The sequence below is a fragment of the Tursiops truncatus genome, chromosome 19 (genome assembly GCF_011762595.2).
Source record: "Tursiops truncatus isolate mTurTru1 chromosome 19, mTurTru1.mat.Y, whole genome shotgun sequence".
Taxonomy (NCBI): domain Eukaryota; kingdom Metazoa; phylum Chordata; class Mammalia; order Artiodactyla; family Delphinidae; genus Tursiops; species Tursiops truncatus.
Genome location: NC_047052.1, coordinates 10,572,967 through 10,594,354, shown reverse-complemented (window position 1 = coordinate 10,594,354; position 21,388 = coordinate 10,572,967). Strand labels below are relative to the sequence as shown.

Here is a 21,388-nt window from a genome sequence, read left to right as displayed (position 1 = left end):
CAGTGCTTTAAAATAGCTGCAGAATAAGATATCAACTAGAGAGTGAGTTGGGTTCAGCTTTCCCTCAGATGATTCCTTTGCTCAGTTTGGTAAAGCCAGGTCTAGAATTGGTAGTAATGGTAAAGTTTCAATCACTTTACTTCTCAGACCCCAACCTAGAGTTAATGAGTACCTCTGGGGTTAGAGCTCAGAATCATTACTTTATTACTGATCTGTTTGAACTCATCTCAAGAGAATGAGCAGACTAGTGGCAGCCCCTAGAGTCTTGAACCCCATCGAAGTCTTCACTGATCTTAAAAATTCTAGTCCCAAGGTGACCAGTTGTTTAGTGGGAGAGACAAGCCTAACACCCAGTCCAGTAGTCCATTAGAATTATAGGGAGTCATAGAACTCTTCAAATCAACATGTTGGTGGCTGACTCAGCTGGTGGTGAGCTTCCCATCCCTGGAGATAATCAAGCAGATGTAGGAAGGTTATCAGTTAAGTAGGCTGTAGATAAGAGCCTTGAAGAGGGAAGGAGGTGGGAATCCATAAATTCTCTTGCAACTCCTCTGAAAGTCAGCCTCTCATAAAGGTAGACACAGACAATCCAGTAGGGAAAAAAAATCACTGTAATTCAAGGCTAATATCATATCTGCCAACACCTTTCTTCAGATCATGCTCTGGTGTCTAGGCATTTACCTTCTAACTCTCAAATTCAGTTGCATCAATTTTTTGCTAAAGTCAACAACAGTCCCCTCTTACAGCTCTCTATGGTCCCCCCTGACTACAAGATCTTTCCAATCCCATCATCCCCTTCCCTTCTGGACCTCATCCCTTACCAGTCTCCCTCTTATCTCAGAGCATGACATAAACTTGGATGCCACCTACATTAACTACATATTACAGTGTAACAAATTACCCCCAAATTGAGTGGTTTTCACTAATAAACATGTATTATCTCACAGGAATTTAGAAGCGGTCAGCTGTGTGGTTCAGGTTTGAGGTCTCTCATGAGGTTTCAGGAAAGATGTTAGGCAGGTCTCAGTAATCTGAATGCTGGGCTGGGGAATCTGCTGAGCCAAGATGGCTCACTTACGTGGTTCTGGTTGTTGTCAGGAGGCCTCAGGTCTTCTTCGTGGGGTCACCTCCATGGTGCTGCTTGAGCATCATTACAGCATGGTGATGGACTTCCCTCAGAGTGTGAACTCCGAGAGGGACCAAGACAGACAAGAAAATATTCTATATGGCCTAGCCTTGGAAACACACACGATCATTTAGGCAATATTTTATAGGTTACACAGGTTGGCTTTTTTTTTTTTTTCCTTCAGTACAGGAAGGGACTACAGAAGGGCATGAATACCAGGTGACAGAGATCACTGGGGGCTTTCTTGGAGGCTGGCTGCCACACTCATAACTCTGAGTATGCTGTTCCTTTTGCCTTGATTTCCCTTGCCTCTACTCTACCTATTACTCTTCTAGCCATCCTTCTAGAAGCATCTCAGATCCCATCCCATTTGTGAAATCTTCTCTGAATCCATGAAACAGAACTAAAATTTTTCTTCTCTGTTTCCCCAAAGCACTTTGTACATACTGCTACGTTATCTCTTATAAAAAGATATGTTTTATTGTAAAGTACAGTTTTATCTCTCCACTAAGAGACATATGAAAGATGAGGCCAAGAGGTATGTAAAAGAAAGGGCCACATCTTATCTAGTGTTTCTAATATTGAGTTAAGTTTTGGCAAATAACAGGTATTTATGGAACATGTCAATGAATTAGTATCATTTTCTTCATCTTATCATCTCTAACCAACTTTCGGGGCCAAAATTAATACAAGTGAATTAAAGTACAAAATACTACCTAAGGCAAAGTAAAAGGCACCAAGTGTTATTTTTTTTACTTAAACCCTAAACCTAAGTATAATTTTAATAGGAAACAACTTTCTGTAGGGAAAAGTTGAGACAAAATGGAAATTAAGTGTTACAGCAGGAAAAAGCCTTTAAAGTTATGTTGTCCAAATTTCTCCTTTTGCAAATTGTAAAAATTGAGGCCTGATTGTAACACATATTTTTCACACACATTTTCACACACATTTTAACTGGAAAAGAGGGTTAACTAACCTTGATAAAAAGAGAATTAAATCTCTTGAGTAGATTTGGTTTTTATTCTTTTATCCGTTTCATAATCCAAATTCTCTAATTTCATCCCCATAAGTCACCTTAAAGAAAAGAAACAGAGTGAATTAAATTGAATGAGATATTAACTCATTAAAGCAGATATTAACTCCAAAATATTAAGAGAAAACAAAGGCATTTGGTGCCAGGCATAGGTAGAAAGAAGTCTTTAAAAAAAAAAAAAAAGAAAGAGAAAGCTTGGAGGAGGCCCAACTCACCTCTGTCTGAGCTCCAATATTCTCTGTTCTTGATATAGAATCCTAACTCCCAGAGTGGGGTGGTTTTTCTCTGGAGAAAGAAAAATAAATACAATGGCAGAGGCTAAGTACTGAAGATCAGTATTCAACAACAGAGGCAGATTCAAGATGGCCAAGTTGGAAGATGTAGAGTTAGCATCTCCCCACAACTAGGGTGCCTGCCGGCCACTGGTGGGGGACTCTAACCTCCAAGGAGACAGGTGGAACCCCAGAGTGAACCGGTAGGACATAGGGGGAGAAAAGGGGGAGGAGAAGTGCAGGCCAGACAAGATTGGCGCCCCTGAGGCCGGGGAGATCAGGAGCGGCAGGTGGGAGGGGGCCTCCTGACCCCAGACCAGAGGAGCAAGAGAAGAGAGGAGAGGAGGGTGTTTGCTCTGCCCACTCAAGCCCAGGAAGCCTGCTGGGCTCCCAGGTGAGGTCCCCCGCCCAGAACCATGTAAGTGAGCCATCTTGGAAGCAGATTCCCCAGCCCAGCATTCAGATTACTGAGACCTCCCTAACATCTTTCCTGAAACCTCATGAGAGACCTCAAAGGGAGAGGACACAAATCAATAAAATTAGAAAGGAAAAAGGAGAAATCACAATGGACACTGCAGAAATACAAAGGATTATAAGAGACTACTACAAACAACTATATGCCAATAAAATGGACAACCACAAAGAAATGGACAGATTCTTGGAAAGGTACAATTTTTCAAGACTGAACCAGGAAGAATTAGAAAATATAAACAAACCCATCACAAGTAATGAAATGGAAATTGTAATTAAAACTCTTCCAACAAACAAAAGTCCAGGACCAGATGGCTTCACAGGCTACTTCTATCAAACATTTAGAGAAGAGCTAACACCGATCCTTCTCAAAATCTTCCAAAAAATTGCAGAGGGAGAAACACTCCCAAATTCATTCTATGAAGCCACCATCACCCTGATACTCAAACCAGAAAAAGATATCACACAAAAAAATTATAGATCAATATCACTGATGAACACAGATGCAAAATTCCTGAATAGACTACTAGCAAACAGAATCCAACAGCACATTAAAAGGATCATACGCCATGATCAAGTGGGATTTATCCCAGGGATGGAAGGATTCTTCAGGATATGCAAATCAATCAATGTGATGCACCACATTAAAAAATTAAGGAATAAAACCATATGATCTTCTCAATAGATGCAGAAAAAGCTTTTCACAAAATTCAACACTGATTTATGATAGAAACTTTCCAGAAAATGGGCATACAGGGAACCTACCTCAACATAATAAAGGCCATATATGACAAACCCACAGCAAGCATCATACTCAATGGTGAAAAACTGAAAGCATTTCCACTAAGATCAGGAACAACACAAGGATGTCCACTCTCACCACTCTTATTCAACATAGTTTTGGAGGTCCTAGCCACAGAAAACAGAGAAGAAAAAGAAATAAAAGGAATCCAAATTGGAAAAGAAAAAGTAAAACTGTCACTGTTTGCCGATGACATTATACTATACATAGAAAATCCTAAAGATGCCACCAGCAAACTACTAGAACTAATCAATGAATTTGGTAAGGTTGCAGGATACAAAATTAATGCACAGAAATCTCTGGCATTCCTATACACCAACAATGAAAAATCAGAAAGAGAAATTAAGGAAACACTCCCATTTACCATTGCAACAAAAAGAATAAAATACCTAGGAATAACCCTGCTTAAGGAGGCGAAAGACTTGTACTCAGAAAAGTATAAAAAACTGATGAAAGAAATCAAAGATGACATAAACAAATGGAGAAATATGCCATCTTCTTGGATTGGAAGAATCAATATTGTGAAAATGACTATACTGCCCACAGCAATCTACAGATTCAGTGCAATCCCTATCAAATCGCCAGTGGCATTTTTCACAGAACTAGACCAAATATTTCACAATTTGTATGGAAACACAAAAGGCCCCGAATAGCCAAAGCTATCTTGAGAAAGAAAAACGGAGCTGGAGGAATCAGGCTCCCTGATTTCAGACTCTATTACAAAGCTACAGTAATCAAGACACTATGGTACTGGCACAAAAACGGAAATATAGATCAATGGTACAGGATACAATGCCCAGAGATAAACCCATGCACATATGGGCACCTACTTTATGACAAAGGAGGCAAGAATATACAATGGAGAAAAGACAACCTCTTCAATAAGTGGTGCTGGGAAAACGGGACAGCTACATGTAAAAGAATGAAATTGGAACACTCCCTAACACCATACATAAAAATAAGCTCAAAATGGATTAAAGACCTAAATGTAAGGTCAGACATTATAAAACTATTAGAGAAAAATACAGGAAAAACACTCTTTGACATAAACCACAGAAGATCTTTTTTGACCCACCTCCTAGAGTAACAGAAATAAAAACAAAAATAAACAAATGGAACTTAATTAAACTTAAAAGCTTTTGCATAGCTAAGGAAACCATAAACAAGACAAAAAAACAACCCTAAGAATGGGAGAAAATATTTGCAAATGAAACAACAGACAGAGGATTAGTCTCCAAATATACAAACAGCTTATGGAGCTCAATATCCAAAAAACAATCCAGTTAAAAAATGGGCAGAAGACCTAAATAGACATTCACCGAGGAAGACATGCAGATGGCCAAGAGGCACATGAAAAGGTGCTCAACATCACTAATTATTAGAGAAATGCAAATTAAAACTACAATGAGGTATCACCTCACGCTGGTCAGAATGGCCATTATCAAAAAAACTAGAAACAATAAATGATGGAGAGGGTGTGGTGAAAAGGGAACCCTCTTGCACTGTTGGTGGGAATGTAAATTTGATACAGCCACTATGGAAAAGAGTATGGAGCTTCCTTAAAAATAGAACTACCATATGACCCAGCAATCCCATTACTGGACATATACCCTGAGAAAGCCATAATTCAAAAAGAGACATGTGCCACAGTGTTCACTGCAGCACTATTTACAATACTGAGGACATGGAAGCAACCTAAATGTCCATCGACAGATGAATGGATAAAGATGTGGTACATATATACAATGGAATATTACTCATCCATAAAGATAAACGAAATTGAGTTATTTGTAGCGAGGTAGATGGACCTAGAGTCTGTCATACAGAGTGAAGTAAGAAAGATAAAAACAAATACCGTATGCTAACACATATATATGGAATCTAAAAAAAAAAAGTACTGATGAACCTAGTTGCAGGGCAGGAATAAAGAGGTAGACATAGAGAATGGACTTGATGACATGGGGTGGGAGGGCGAAGCTGGGGCCAAGTGAGAGTAGCATCCACATATATACACTACCGAATGTTAGATACTTGGCTGGTGGGAAAAAGCAGCATAGCACAGGGAGATTGGCTCAGTGCTTTGCAATGACTTAGAGAGGTAGGATATGGAGGATCGAAGGGAGGCTCAAGAGGAAGGGGATATGGGGACATGTGTATGTATATGGTGATTCGCTTTGTTGTGCAACAGAAACTAATACAGTATTGAGAAGCAATTATACTCCAATAAAGTTCTATTTAAAAAAAATCGAACAGTAAAACTGACTTCCTTTTAGGAGTAGGGAATCTAGGGAATTGGAAAGAGGACAGAGAGAGAACACTAACTTTTCAAATTCAATCTTGAATTTAAGCTGTATTTTTTTTCTCAGTAGAGCAGGGCTCATTTATGCCCCTGTCTCATTCCTCTGTGATCTTCACCAACCAAAAGTGGTTTGAGTAGTTCTGTTGTCAAGAGTTACGACAATATCAGTGTGCGTTTTCAGATGTTCTTAGGTGAGAAGGAAAGTAGGTAATTGTGGAGCCAGAGAACTCTACTGCCTGTTGTACCAAAGCTACCAATAGAGTGTAGGCAGGATGTTTGCTGCTAGCATCATAGCAACAGTGACATACATCTAAAAAGGTTTGATTCGAGTTTTCCAACAAGTTCCCTGAGGACCATCTTCCCCCATCCTCATTGTGTCCCATGTCACTGAGGCAACTAATAACTCAGCACAGATGTTTTCAATCTTTGCTTTTTGAGCCCACGCAGGGCAGATAAATAAATTTCTTCAGCAATTGCACTTTTGGGCCACTTACACAATAGGCTGAAGTCATTCTTAGATTTCCAGAGACTGGAAACCACCGTAAAATTATGGAAGGTTCAAGGGCTTGGAAGAGCCCTTAAATGTCTCATCTACAATGTTGTTGGAATTGGATCAATGGTTCCAAGTCCTGCTGAATATAAAAATAACCTGGGGAACTTTCAGCTCTATCCCAAATCAGTGGAATCAGAATCTCTGGAGGTGAGGCATGGCATAATCTTTTTTACATTCTCTCCACATTGCTGTAATGTACATTCAGGGTTGAGAATCGCAAGATCGAATGATATCCTGGGTTCAAGAAGGGTATGAGAATAAATGAAGTTCATGCAGAGAATTAATGCAGAATAAAACCTAAACCCCAGATTTTCTGGCTTCCAATGTGGTCTTCTTTTCAGTGCACCATAGCAATGCACTTAGTAATTAATGCACTTAGTAATATCTGCTTAATCAATTCAGGGAAGAGAGACAGTAAATCTTAAGATCTCTTTCTTTAAGTAATGAAACTCAGGGCTTCAGGATCCTCAGTTACTAGAATATCAGGCTCTATTACTTGTTGTTGAGAACTGGGCTGAATTTATTATTTTTGAGAGGCAGCAGAGCTCTTAGAAAGCATGTTGGGACTGCAAGTCAGGTAAAACCAGTTTCTAGTATTGGCCTTGTCAGTCTTGTTTGTTTTCAGTGACAATTACTCTATGTGTAGGTGTATTTTTGATGTGTTTGTGTGGGGAAGTGAGCTCAGCGTCCCCCTACTTTGCCACTTTGATCTCTCCTCACCAGGTCAAGTTAGTTGTGCTTCTCTACTATCAACAATCTACCAGAAAAAGAAATTTAAAAAACAATTCTATATTTACAATAGCATCAAAAGCAATAAAATACTTTGGAATAAATTTAACCAAGGAGTTAAAATATCTGTGTACTGAAAACTGTAAGAAATTGATCAAAGAAATTGAAGACACAAATAGAAAGATATCCCATGTTCATGGATTCGAAGAATTAATATTGTTAAAAATGTCTATGCTACCCAAAGTGATCTATAGATTCATTGCAATCCCTATCCAAACTCCAATGGCATTTTTTTCCCACAGAAATAGAAAAAAAAATCCTAATATTCATATGGAACCACATAAAACCCAGAAGAGCCAAACCAATCTTGACAAAAAAGAACAAAACTGGAGTCATCAGTTTCTGATTTCAAGTTGTATCACAAAACCATAATAATCTCAACTGGTTTGTGTTCAGGTTTGCCGCTTCTTCCTTTTGCCTTGTCAAATTTGTTTCTTAGCCCCTCTAGTAAATTATTTTTTGTTTCAGTTAGTGGACTTTTTAAACTCCAGAATTTTTGTTTCTTTTTTTGTTTGTTTGTTTTTTAATAATTTCAACCTCTTTATTGACATTCTCTATTTGGACCATTGTTCTCATACTTTACCATCACTCTTACACTTTTGTTTAGTTCTTCAGGTGTGATTTTCTTTCATTTTTGAAATATTTGAAATAGCTGATTTATAGCCTTTTTAAAAATTAAGGCTAAAATCTGAGCTTCCTCATGGGAAGGAAAGGAAAGAAAGGAAAAGCAAAGAAACTTCTTTGCTCTTTGCTTCTCCACACTTGTCCCTTCAACAATGTGCGTGTTTATGTTTACTCTCAAGATCGTTAGGCAAGTGCTGTTCCTATTTTATCCAAAATTTTTTTGATTGAGACTTGATCTCTAGAAGACTTAAACCATCATCCTGTAAGTGGAAGTCACAGGGCAATTTTTAAACAAATCTTATTATTGGCTTTTTTTTTTTTTTTTTTAAATTAGCTCCTCTCTTTCCTAAGTAGAAAGATTTTACTACCTGAGACAGACTTATATTCTAAACCCAGCAATATCATGTTTTGCTCTGTGACCTCAAGAGAATTATTTACCTTTATCGAACCTCAGTTTCCTCAGCCTTAAAAGGGAGGAAATGATAATAAGGGATTTGATGTGAGAATTAAAGGAGAGAATGCAGAAACAGAGCATAGGACAATATCTGGCACATGATTGGGGTTTGGTAATTATCAGCCCACTTTTCTCTGTGCAGCAATAAAGGCTTTGGAAAGGAATTGAACTAGCTGGTGATGATTATCTGGCTCCTGCATTTGAAGGCAGTAAAACCAACATCTGAATTATCTGAGTTGATAAGATTATCTAGATCACTGCTAAATCTCCCTGCCACTTTGTACTGGGGATACCGAGACACCTAACTCCCAAACATAATCTTCTGAAAAGCAGGTTTTTTTACAGGGTAACTCTGAAAGACGCTTTGTGCTAGGAACAATACCCAGAGTGTGCCTTCCAGGTAGACAATATGGTACAGAAACACATTAATCTTCCCCGCAATCCTATTTCATGTCTTCCGGACCTTGCAGAGGGGAGATGGGTGGAAACAATTGATCCATTGAGAATCGCAGGCTGACCTCCAACTCAGACCTCTACCTGGGTGAGTAAATTTGGATGGAGAACAAGTGCTCTGGCCCCAGCCAAAGGTGGTTTCCTGCTCCTTGACTGAGGCTGGCTCCAGTTCAGTTATGAGATCTTGCTAGCAAGGCTCCCCTTGGAAAAGACGTTAAAAGTGCCCACCCAGTCAGGATTTAATTAATAATCACACAGGAACCAACTTCCTCCCACTCTGGGAAAAGGAGGAGTTGGGCAGGTGGCCATTCCCAGGCTGCCAGCTCTCAGACTTCTGAGATCCTCAGCCGTGCACCTGTGCCAGGACGCTGTCAGCTGAGGGTCAGATGATCCAGGGCCTCAAGAAATCTTGGCCACGAATAAACCTGCTTCTCAAGTTATTTCCTGGAAAGCTTCAAAATCACAAAACTCTTCTTTTACCCTTTAAATCTCCTTTGCTGTTGCAAGAGCATCTGTTGCCTTCTTCACGATTCTGTCTTCTTTTTCTTGATTGTCATTTTTATGGGTACCATGTGTTCAGTATTACGGTGGGTCAGGATCTCCCATTTAGTGAACAGTACCTTACCGGGCATTCGAACAATTTTAGTTACTGGAGTTACTCCTGACTAGGTTAGTCACCAATGAATGAATGACATATGGGTTGAGGGTTCGTGCAGGGTTGAGTCAGGGAATACAGTTCCAGTGGTTTTCTGTGCTTGCAGGCAAAGTGGGTGCTGGCAGTGAGAGCATGATCTTAAGAAAAATAAATGCAGGTGCTGGCTTTGGGAGCAAAATCACACCACAGACTGGTGTGCAAGAAATTGATTAAGGGTTCCCAGCACATATGGCTAGAATACCCTGTAGTTTCTGCTACAACGATATGCTTGTTCTGCTTAGTGCTTATCATGGTTGTAATTTTCTGTTTGTCTATGAGATGCCTTGGTTAATTAATTTATTAAAAAAATTTTTTTTGGGCTGCGTTGGGTCTTCATTGCTGAGTGTGGGCTTTTTCTCTAGTTACGGCGAGCAGAAGCTACTCTTCGTTGCAGTGTGCGGGTTTCTCATTGCGGTGGCTTCTCTTGTTGCAGAGCACGGGCTCTAGGCTCGCGGGCTTCCGTAGGTGCAGCACTCAGGCTCCGTAGTTGCGGCAGGTGGGCCCCTAGAGCACATGAGCTTCAGTAGTTGTGGCTCACGGGCTCTAGAGTGCAGGCTCGCTAGTTGTGGTGCACGGGCTTAGTTGCTCTGCACCATGTGGGATCTTCCCGGACCAGGGCTTGAACCCATGTCTCCTGCATTGGCAGGCGGATTCTTAACTACTGCGCCACCAGGGAAGTCCCGATGCCTTGGTTAATAGCTGTACTCACCCATGAATATAAACCCAAAGAGGGCAGAACTCTGTCTACTTTTCCTTAACCGTGTAGTATCCAGCACAGGTGGTGCTAACTTTTGTTGAATAAATGATTCAGTGTCTGTTTCTAGATGATGAAATTAAGGATCAAAGAAATGAAGTGATATTGCCACTAACGAGATGGGTTCTCAGAGGGAATTCAGGATATGAATTTGAGGTTTGTGTAGATGCAAATTTCTTGCTCTTAATCAACATAATAGTGTCACCATGAATCTAATGCCATCGTATAAAACGTCTGTGAGCCTTATTTCTTATGAAAAACTAGGGGAGTTAATAATAATTATTTTACATTGTTGTTTTAAGATTCAGATAACTACAGAAATTGAGATTAATATATGGAAAATACCAAGTACATTCCTTGCACATAGCAGATGTGCGTTAATGTTAGTTATGATTATTATTATCATCATCACATCATCATTGCCTCTCCCTGCTGTTCCCACTCTAGTATCTTATTACATTGTTATTTTTGGTTTTCCAAGGAGGTCCTAGGAAAATTTTATGAAAATAAATGAAACGTTTACATTTCACCAAATCACTCTTAAAGCATTAAAAAAAATCTGTTTCATAGAATGCACATGATATTAAAGAATACTGGGTCCAAAACACCTTCCCTCAGGTATACCTGTTTTTCTCTTTTAATGTGTGGGACAGGAAGAAGGGAGTAAGATCAAATTCGTTTTTTCTTCCTTCCACCCTCTCCAACTCCAACCTTATCATAATTTTGGGGGGATGGAGGTGGCTAGAAATGCCAGATGTAGCTGTCCCTGCCAAACTCTTGAAGAGTGGAATTGAATTGAGAGAGTAGATTGAATGAGTAAGGCATAATGCCAAGGGTAGCCCCTACCCTCCCAACTGTTTTCTACAACCAGATTCCAGAACTTTAAAAATGCTTCCCACCTTACTCTTGTCCAGCAGAAACAGACCAGCTCCTGACAGGTCCTTATCCTTCAGCGACATCCCAATAAAAATGAAGGGTTGACTTCCAAGCTGCTTAATTTCCTCATACAATCCAAGCAGGGGCAGGAGGGTTTAACTATTGCTTCAATTGTTCTATGTTTATTAAGAGATCACATACAGTAAATCAAACTACCGTTTTAACTTAGCATATGTGGCCATTTTAAACATAATTGATTCGTGATAACATTTGGGTCAAAACATGCTTGCTATCTCTGTCCTAAATATTGATACTGTGAATGTTTCTCCTTTTTGAAAGAGTATAAGGGAATCCATTTAGAAAATGTTTAAAACAAGTGCTAACATTGAGCTTTTCATCTCAGTCATCAAGTGAGATAATCACAAAAAAGAACTTTAGAAACAATATGATTTAGTGCTCTTTTTTCTGGCCCTGCAGAGTTCTCTTTCATAGATGATTTCAATTCTATAGTAAAAACGCTATTTAATGGGCTTCTCTGGTGGCGCAGTGGTTGAGAGTCTCCTTGCTGATGCAGGGGACACGGGTTCATGCCCCGGTCCGGGAGGATCCCACATGCCGCGGAACGACTGGTCCCGTGAGCCATGGCCGCTGAGCCTGCGCGTTCGGAGCCTGTGCTCCACAACGGGAGAGGCCACAGCGGTGAGAGGCCCGCGTACCGCAAAAAAGAAAAAACCCCAACCCCCCCCAAAAAGCGCTATTTAATTTTCTGAATCCCTAACACCTAGACTACAAGTTTGAAGAGGCAGAGACTATGTCTATCTTGTTCCCCTTTGTATCATCCATTCAAGAAATGGTAGGTAATGACAATACCATCCTAAACAAGATAGAAAAATCCCCTACCCTCATGGACCTTACATTCTAATGATATCTTCAGTACCAAGGACAGTGGCTGAAAGTTACCCTTGTCTGGTTGAGTGAAATAGCAAATAGATGAATGAAGTTGCCCCTTCTGTAAACAAAATTGGTTTGGGGCACTCTTGAACCAAGTAAATGGGGTGTGAACAGTACAGGAAGAATTAGTGCCACACAGCCAAGTTCCTATGTGATCATAGGTGTGAGCAAAGACAGTCCTCATCTCAACCACATTCTTATTTAAACAATTTTATATCTCAATAAAGAGGTATAATCTACATGCCATAAAATCGCCCATTTAAAGTGTCCAATCCAATGTATTTGAGTATATTTACAAAGTTTTGTCACCTTCAACATCCTTACCAATTCATGGCTCAAAGCAAAGCAGTAGTTCAGTTCCCTGAAGATACCAGCCTTTGGGAAAGGAAATGGGTCAGATATTTAAAAAGATTTTGTTCTTTCATGAAGTCCCCTTTGCCCTGCAGAGAGGAAGTATGACAACATCTTTATGCTTTTTATGGTCCCAGAGTATTTCTTTTGAGGAAGGGGAACTTAATACCATAGATATCACATGAACTCAGCAGTTTTTCTTACTAGGTTTCTATTTGAAGCTCACTACTCATTAAAATTCTCTGAAGTCTCCAGAGTAATTGTCAATAAAAGCATTTACTTATCAAGTGAAAAATCAAATATTTTATAATACAGTGAAAAGAATACTTGTATAAAAACTATTGTATCTGATTTTACTCTTGGACTTACCATTAACTCACTGGGTAATTTTAGGAAAGGCCCACAAATATTTGGGTCTCAGTTTCTACATTTGTGAGGGAGAGAGAAGGAAATGATAATTAAATTCTCTTCCAGTTCATAGTTTTTACACATTAATTTGCAAGTGGGCCACTCTGCTTAATTATAATTGGGTGATTTTATTATTTTAGAAGGGGACCCCGCCTTCTACATCTACATGATCCTGATTTGCATTATGTGATATGGACAATAATACAGGCTGAAAACAAGCATTTTCAAATGCTGAGTGGGGTGAATGTAAAAGTGAGGAATTCTAAAGAAATCTTAGGACTGTATGACCTTGGACCATTGCCTCATTTCTGTGTGGATGAGCGTTTCAGATTTTTAAGAATCCGTCCCTTTGGGTCAGGAAGAAGATCTGTTTCTATGCTTGGATCTCACATTGTAGTAGATGCGCAATAAATGCTTGTTGAAGGAAGAATATGTTTTAGATAGCAAAAATGCGGGAAAAATGTTAGTTTAGGTAGAGCGAACTACAAGAGAGTACATGTGATTTTTTTTTAATTAATTAATTTATTTTTATTTATGGCTGTGTTGGGTCTTCGTTTCTGTGCGAGGGCTTTCTCTAGTTGTGGCAAGCGGGGGCCACTCTTCATCGCGGTGCGCGGGCCTCTCACTATTGCGGCCTCTCTTGTTGCGGAGCACAGGCTCCAGAAGTGCAGGCTCAGTAATTGTGGCTCACGGGCCCAGTTGCTCCGTGGCATGTGGGATCTTCCCAGACCAGGGCTCGAACCCGTGTCCCCTGCATTGGCAGGCAGATTCTCAACCACTGCGCCACCAGGGAAGCCCCGTACATGTGATTTTATGTCAGAGAGATTTTAGTGTGAAAACAAATACTAACTTCCACAAACACGTGAAGTCTGCCGACCTATCTGCATGTCATAAAAGCTCTGGGTAATGTGGGCCTCATAACAAAGGCAGAAATTCGCTGTATACAATAACAATTACTCTTTTATTGCTTTAAAATGATGCAGATATATACATAGACAGACATGTTCATTTTAAATATCTGGAACCAATCTTAAAAACAAAAACCCAGGGCTTCCCTGGTGGCGCAGTGGTTGAGAGTCCGCCTGCCTATGCAGGGGACACGGGTTCGTGCCCTGGTCCGGGAAGATCCCACGTGCCGCGGAGCGGCTGGGCCCGTGAGCCGTGGCCGCTGAGCCTGCGCGTCCAGAGCCTGTGCTCCGCAATGGGAGAGGCCACAACAGTGAGAGGCCCGCGTACCGAAAAAACAAAAAAACCCCATAAATTAATAAAATTAGCCATTAAACAAGAAAAATAAGAGGCCCAGAAAAGGCACAAACCATGGAATTAAACTGTTTATTCTTTAGCATGGCCCCAAAGCATCCTCCTAGCAGCTCTTCCCTATTATTATGAAAGATGTTGTTTCAGGGCTTCCCTGGTGGCGCAGTGGTTGAGAGTCCGCCTGCCGATGCAGGGGACACGGGTTGGTGCCCCGGTCCGGGAAGATTCCACATGCCGTGGAGCTGCTGGGCCCGTGAGCCATGGCCGCTGAGCCTGCGCGTCCGGAGCCTGTGCTTCGCAACGGGAGAGGCCACGACAGTGAGAGGCCCGCGTACCGCAAAAAAAAAAAAAGATGTTGTTTCTTTTGTCTTCTGTTGGACAAAAGCTGAAGTTACCATTTTCACTCAGTCGAGTCAGCCATTGCATTTTTTGCAGTTTGTAAGGAAGGGACAGTTGCCCTAATTCCTAAAAATGATTGATTCACCTCTTGGCACCTAATGACCGGGCAGAAAATAGGACGGAAGCCTTCATTCTGCCTTGACTCTGGATCTCAGGAGTACAACTGTTTTCATGCACTGTGTGTTTCTTCACACACACACAAGAGCGCTGGGAGTGATTTGCCAAAAGACACTTTCCGATGGGGATTTCACTGGCTTCTCTATGGTAGGCCCTCCCTCCCCCACCATTTTTAAGAAAATAAACGACAGTACAGTAGCTGTTGCATGTGGGTGCTTGACTGAGAGAAATGGCTAATTTCCCTCAATACTGTTCCACTGCCCGCCAAACCCCTCTGTAGGCTACTGACATGTTTGGGCATGAGAAGAGAGAAAAAGGTGAGCAGGTGGTCCCTGCCTGCAAATCCTTTTCTTGACACACAATTTACCATCACAAGAGTTTACCAGGTGAAACATACATGCAAAGAATGAGAAGAGGCCAAAGGCCCTTCATTCTCAGCTGAGTTTGGCCCAGACCACTGCAGAGCTGCACTGCAGGGCGTGGTACCTCGGGGACTCCCTTGCCTGTATAAGGCAGACAGACCCAAGGCACTTCCTTATTTGCCCCAGACCAGTGGTTCCAAACCTAGCTGTTCCTCAAACCTGAATGCCTTTTTCAAAATATTAATTAGTTAATTTATGGCTGCGTTGGGTCTTTGTTGCTGCACGCGGGCTTTCTCTAGTTGCAGCGAGCGGGGGCTACTCTTCATTGTGGTGTGCGGGCTTCTCACTGCGGTGGCTTCTCTTGTTGCAGAGCACGGGCTCTGGGTGTGCGGGCTTCAATAGTTGTGGCATGTGGGCTCCAGAGCGCAGGCTCAGTAGTTGTGTTGCACGGGCTTAGTTGCTCCGCAGCATGTGGGATTTTCCCGGACCAGGTCTCAAACCCGTATACCCTGTATTGGCAGGCAGATTCTTAACCACTGCATCACCAGGGAAGTCCAACCTGAATGCCTTTTAAAATATAAATGCCCAGGTCTTGCCCCCAGGTTACTTAATTAAATTTCTGGAATGAGGCCTGGGAAGTTCTATGTAAAATATCCTTAGGTGATGGTAATGTAGCTCATGATTTAGAAATTATTGTCCTGAGACTTATTCTAGATACAACTTGGCTTTCAAAGGGGATGGGGCAGGGGAGAGAGGACCCTCTTTCCAAGAAATGGGAGATACTATGCCCCTTGGTATATGAGACAGAAATCTGCAAGAATGGTAGACTGTGTAGACCTTCTGCGAAGTGGGGGGCTGCCCCATCCTTCCTGTGTTCCGGCCACATGAAAGAAGAGAGAGGAGAAGTCAGAGAGAGAAACAGGTCTGGGCCTTGTCTCTGGCAGGAACAGCTCCTGGCCCTGGTTCACCTTGAAAGGCCATTTCCTCCAGGGCTCTGATTGTTAACACAGAGAAAGGGCTACTCTTCGTACTGCACATCAGTTTTAGTTAAGTCTGTTAGCCTCGGGGATGGAGGATTCGGGCGTACCAAGTGTTCCTTTAGAGTAGTGCTTTCCAACTGGCCTATGGACGTTCTGGTGCAACAGCAGGTAATGTCAGGTGATGTCCTAACCTGTATGAGGCAGAGGCAGCCTAAATCAGGAGGCCAAGGCGATGGAAGGAAGAAGAGAAGAGGGGAATAAGGAAACGGGGGTTGGGGAGAGATGGCCTACAGGATTTCCTTTCCCTAGACCTTGGTGCCTCTTTCTCATCCCAGTTAGCGTGCTGGGAACAATCCATGAACATCATTTGTCCATTTTACCAACCAACGATTGTATAAATTTTTTTTTAATTGAATGACCTGGTTATGAACTCAGCTGTGTCCCTTATGAAACAGAGTTTAGGAAAACACTTAGAAATACTTTGCAAGTATCCCTTCATAGTGTTCAAAAGGGGATGCCCGTTGTGTGCGCTGGGTAAGGCAGTTTGCCATTGTTTTGCAGAAACTAACAACTAACTGGATACATTTAGAAAAATACTTTCTGGATATTTCTCCTCATGTCTTCTTTGTGCACAAAAATTTGTTGAACAGAAGTCAAGTATGATTCTCAATGTCTAATTCTATCAGCATAGGCACAGTTAAATGGATATAATCTGCCTTTTCTATGTACAAATATGAGGTGGGATTCAAGACCAAAATAATCTTATTGACACAGCACTTTATCTTAAGCTTAATGATGCTAAATTGAATATTCCTGAGGAACTAGGAACAGTCACTTATTCTCAGGGAGAAATTTTTCTTAGATATGAATTCTGTGAGCCAGTCATAGTGACTATATTTTATTTTTCATTAAAATAAATTTAAATGTTAATACTATTCAGTGGGCTTTTCTTTGTCTTCATTTATGGGAAATAATATAAATTTTCCATTTACAGGAGTTATAAAAAGTTTACTTTTTAAACAGTATTTTCTTTAGATCACATCACTTTTAATTAAATAGATAAATTTAAATAACACATTTAGTAGAAGTGTTTTGTGCTTACAGGGAAACTCAAGATTTATAGTAAATGAATGACAGCAGTTCAAGAATCACTTCTTCCCGTGGTACCTTCCGGAGGACGAAGGTAAAAATCACCCAGATACAGGGGTGATTGATGAGGTGTTCAGAGCCTCAGCATCAGTGGCGACCACAGAGGAGTTGAGGACTTAAGATCTTATGGGAAAGATAAGGTAAGGCAGACGATACATGGAATCTGCAAACAAATTTTTAGTTTCCAAAATAAACCTGTATAGGACATAAGTAAGTGGCCTTTTCTATCGATATATCACGTTTTGCAGTAACGGGTTCTATGCAGTTAATTCCATAAACTATCTCTTGCAGCATGCACGCTGCTGTGACAGCGTCCTTCCCCACAGTTGGCATACAGAATCTATGCCAAGAGCACTGTTCCTCACTCTCTCTCTCCATCCTCATGGACTTGGCATTGCAGGCTCCCGACACTGAGGTCCTGTTGCCCAGGAAACACTACCATCCCAGAGGGAAACAGTTATTAAAGAATAAAGACTTATGCAACAAGTCTTTAGGTATCTTTTTATGGCCGTTCCGCACGGCATGCGGGATCTTAGTTCCCCCACCAGGGTTTGAACCTGCGCCCCCTGCAGTAGAAGCGCGGAGTCTTAACCACTGGACCGCCAGGGAAGTCCCAACAAGTCTTTAAGCATCCTTTATTGAAAAGACAGGCTAAGTGGGAATGTATTGCCTCCCATCTCCAATGCCCCACCTTAAGTCATCCCAGCTCTCCCCATAATTCTTCACTGTTAAATCATTTATTGTCGAACCCTCTTCACGTGTGTCTCAGGGGCCATAACAAAACTCTAAGGCCTAGATGGACTTCTCTTTTTCTTTCTCTGTCTCTTTTTAAAAATCTTTCCCAGGGTGATGCAGCACAGTGACAAAATAATAACCTTTTAAGTCTGACAGACCTGGATTTGAGTCCTGACCCATCACTCAATGACCATGTGCCCTTGGGCCAAATATGTGATCTCTGTGAATCTCAGAGTCCCCATCTGCAAAGGGAAGATAATAGTATCTACCTAACTAGGCTGTTGTGAGGATTAAATAAGATAACATATGGTTGCTTTTATTAATAATATTTTATTAACACAAGGTAGTAGAAAGGTAACTTATCTGCCATCTATTCCATTTTTCATTATTAACCATAATTTTTGTTATGTCTGCCAAATAGCAATAATTCACTTAAAAATCCTCTTAAATATATTTTAAAAATAGTATGCATAAGTTTTATACATATATATGTGTGTGTGTGTGTGTGTATATATATATATATATATATATATATCTCACACATGTAGGAAAAAAATACTGTTTATTCAGGTCATTTGGACTTACTTTGCCCAGATAGTTTTATTTTTCTCTGGTCTGAATATTCAAAATTTCAAAAACCTGAGAACAATTTGCTTTTCAATTTATTACTTAGTTTTTTTTTCTTTCCCCCCTCCTTTCCCTTCCCTCTCTTTCTTTCTGCAAAAAGATTTTCAAGCAGAAAAAAAAAAAAGAGATGCAACTACATTTATGGCTTATCTAACTTGGATGACTTCCATAAATAAATGATTACATGACTATTAAGAGTAGAAAAAAAATAATTCAGTATCTCCACAAGATGGTAAATGTCATGTATTTCATCCCAGCATTTGACGGTTTGTAATTTTCTCATACACAAACAAAAAAAAATGATTAATGAATATCTTACCCCAAACCTTTTCTCAACTTTTTGAGAAATTACTCTGAGATTCTTAATCAACATTTGTACACTTATATCACCTTGGTAATCACTGGCTTCTCACTAATTTATTCAAGAACTTAACAAGTTTCAAAGACAAAGAAACAGAACACTTTATTATAAAACTTATAAAATAATTAAATATTACACATATATTTTGACTTTTCTCTATAACCCATGTTTATTTATTCAACATTTTTCCTCAGAATTAATATCACTTAGCGAAGCAAGTGAGAACACATAAGAATAGGCTATTAATTAATAAATTAATTCTCCATAAAATAATAAAATGATAATTATATAAAGAAACAACTTGCAAGTTTTCAGAGGGCAAGGGGGTGGTGACGTAGCACGATATATATATATTTTTTTATGATAAAATGGCCGTTATTCTGGGCCAAGCCAAGGAGATTGAGAGAATATTCTAATCATCATTTCTCTGAGATCTGAGAATGCATGATTCTAATTAGAATGGAACAAAGGATGCTCTAAATTTAACAAACCGCTGTCTCGTTGGTTGTGCTGAGCTGGCAAATCCCTGTTTGAATTGAGACTTTTTAAAGCAGTAAAATTGGGTTACATTCATCAAAGACACTGAGGAATAGAGAAGAATTATATAAATATGCCCTTAATAACCACATCTCAAAAAATTACAGAAGGACACAGTCTCGTAAGTTACTTTGGTTTTGGCAAAATACTGTGGTATTTTTCCAGTTGAGCGCAATTTTAAGCTCATTAGTGCCTACCAACAGCTGGTTTCTGAACACTGAAACTATGACCTGAAAGATTATAAAACATTCGTTGAAGGGTCTTGGCATATAATGACTTATTAATATTCACATAGCAAGAAGACAGATGGATTTTTCTATTGCTACTGTGACTTTTTTCTTGTTAACTAAATCCTAGGGCAAATTTAAACATGTCAGTTGGTAGGGGAAAAAAACCACAAGCGGCCTTTAATTTTCCAAGCATCCCTGATAATATGTAGGGAGCATTATAAATGATGTTTTCCTCTCCTTCAAAACAGGGCTGTTTTGCTGTTTAGCTCCTCTTAGATTTTTACCAGAAATGAACATCTCAACAATTGTGATTCCCAAAGAGCAGACTTGAGGCTCCTGAGTACTTGTTCGACTAGCACCAAAAATTATGAGGTTCATAGAGTGTGTAGGGCAACAGTGTTTTGTGGGGTTTTTTTTTCTCTCCTTTTTTTCAGAGTGTGAATTTCAATTAAGTGGCGATCTTAACTAGTTCACGTTGCCCTGTTTTCAGAATATTCCTTTTCAAGTTGTGAATTTTAGTCTCGGAGACTGTCTATAAGTAGAATATACTTTAAACAAAATAATAAAAAAACAACACACACACACACACACACACACACACACACCCCCCCCAAATAAACAGGACATGAAGCTTGCTAGTCCAGCAGCAAGCACAGTCACGAGCACCATCTGGTGTTTGTATAACTTCTGGTCTAGGGTGTCCACAGTTGCGTCAAACTGTGAGCTCCAAGGAAGTTAGGCAGTGTGTTCCGTCCACATTTGATTGCTCCAAGTCTCAGTCTTTGACTTGAAGTCTTAAAGGGCCTTTTCACAACTGACGTCTTGGTCATGGAACCCTCTGAGGTTCACAGGGGGGGTCTGTCCCAAAGTTAACAAGAGTCTCACTTGGTCACAATTTGTTCTATCTCATTGTAAGTTTTCACTTCTTGCGTGTAACAGTGCAAATCAAAGCTGTTCTCTTTCTGTTTTACGTTTTTGTAAATCAGATTTGTCATCGCTTCCCATTTTCAAGTGCTTCTGAGTACCATGTGCATTGGGGAACTGAAAAAGGAGCCTGTCAGTACTTGAGAGCGGGCCCCTCCAACACTGCGGTCAGCTCACACGTGGTTTGCAGTGTTCAGCTTTCGATGGGAATGTGGCTGGTCTCTCTGGAGACCCTGGCCCTTCCAGGCTGGAAGGGTGTCAAGATCAGCTCTTCCTTGTGCATGACTTGCAGCACTGTTTGCCATAAAATTTGTGGTTGCAGACACCATGCTGAGGCACAAGATGACACCAGCCGAAGAAATCTACACAGGATGGATCCTCTAAGGGGAGAGAACACATTCAGCACGTTAGGATAGGTTCTTAGCCTTTTTCTTAAGGTCAGGGCCTAGAGAACAAAGACTTGGGGTCGACTTGCCTTGTGCCCTGAGTGGTTCTTACATTATACATTAGGACTTTGGTGGGAGAGTGGGGAAAGCAGGATTAGGACACCTAAAGGGACCCATAACCATTAACAAAATGTAAACAGGTTGGGTGGGGGGGGAAGTGGGTGTTTGAAAAAAGTCATATCCAGCCTGAGGTTAATGTCAGATCCTCCCAAATAACCCGGGGGCTACCGTTCTGCCTCCAAGGGACCGTACCCTAGAACAGCGCATTAGGGATACCCTGAGGGTGTTAAACCACTAGTTCTGCTTCAGAAGGTCTGGGGTGAAGACTGAGATTTTTTATTTCTGCCACATTCT

The 21,388-nt window shown here is 40.6% G+C and overlaps 1 protein-coding gene and 1 long non-coding RNA gene across 2 annotated transcripts in view; one reads left to right on the top strand and one right to left on the bottom strand.

Annotated features, from left to right (window-relative positions):
• The window catches only part of LOC109550797 (uncharacterized), an 84,688-nt gene that overhangs the window by 45,623 nt on the left and 17,677 nt on the right, over positions 1–21,388 (top strand). Inside the window, exon 2 of the long non-coding RNA XR_012328267.1 lies at positions 17,130–17,314. This is a non-coding gene — a long non-coding RNA (uncharacterized lncRNA). The remainder of the gene's footprint in view (positions 1–17,129; positions 17,315–21,388) is intronic.
• Positions 18,240–21,388, bottom strand: part of ADAMTS18 (ADAM metallopeptidase with thrombospondin type 1 motif 18) — a 161,103-nt gene continuing 157,954 nt past the window's right edge. The window contains exon 22 of the mRNA XM_073796769.1: positions 18,240–20,968. Within this exon, the coding sequence (XP_073652870.1) occupies positions 20,853–20,968 (116 nt within the window). The 3' untranslated portion in view covers positions 18,240–20,852. The remainder of the gene's footprint in view (positions 20,969–21,388) is intronic.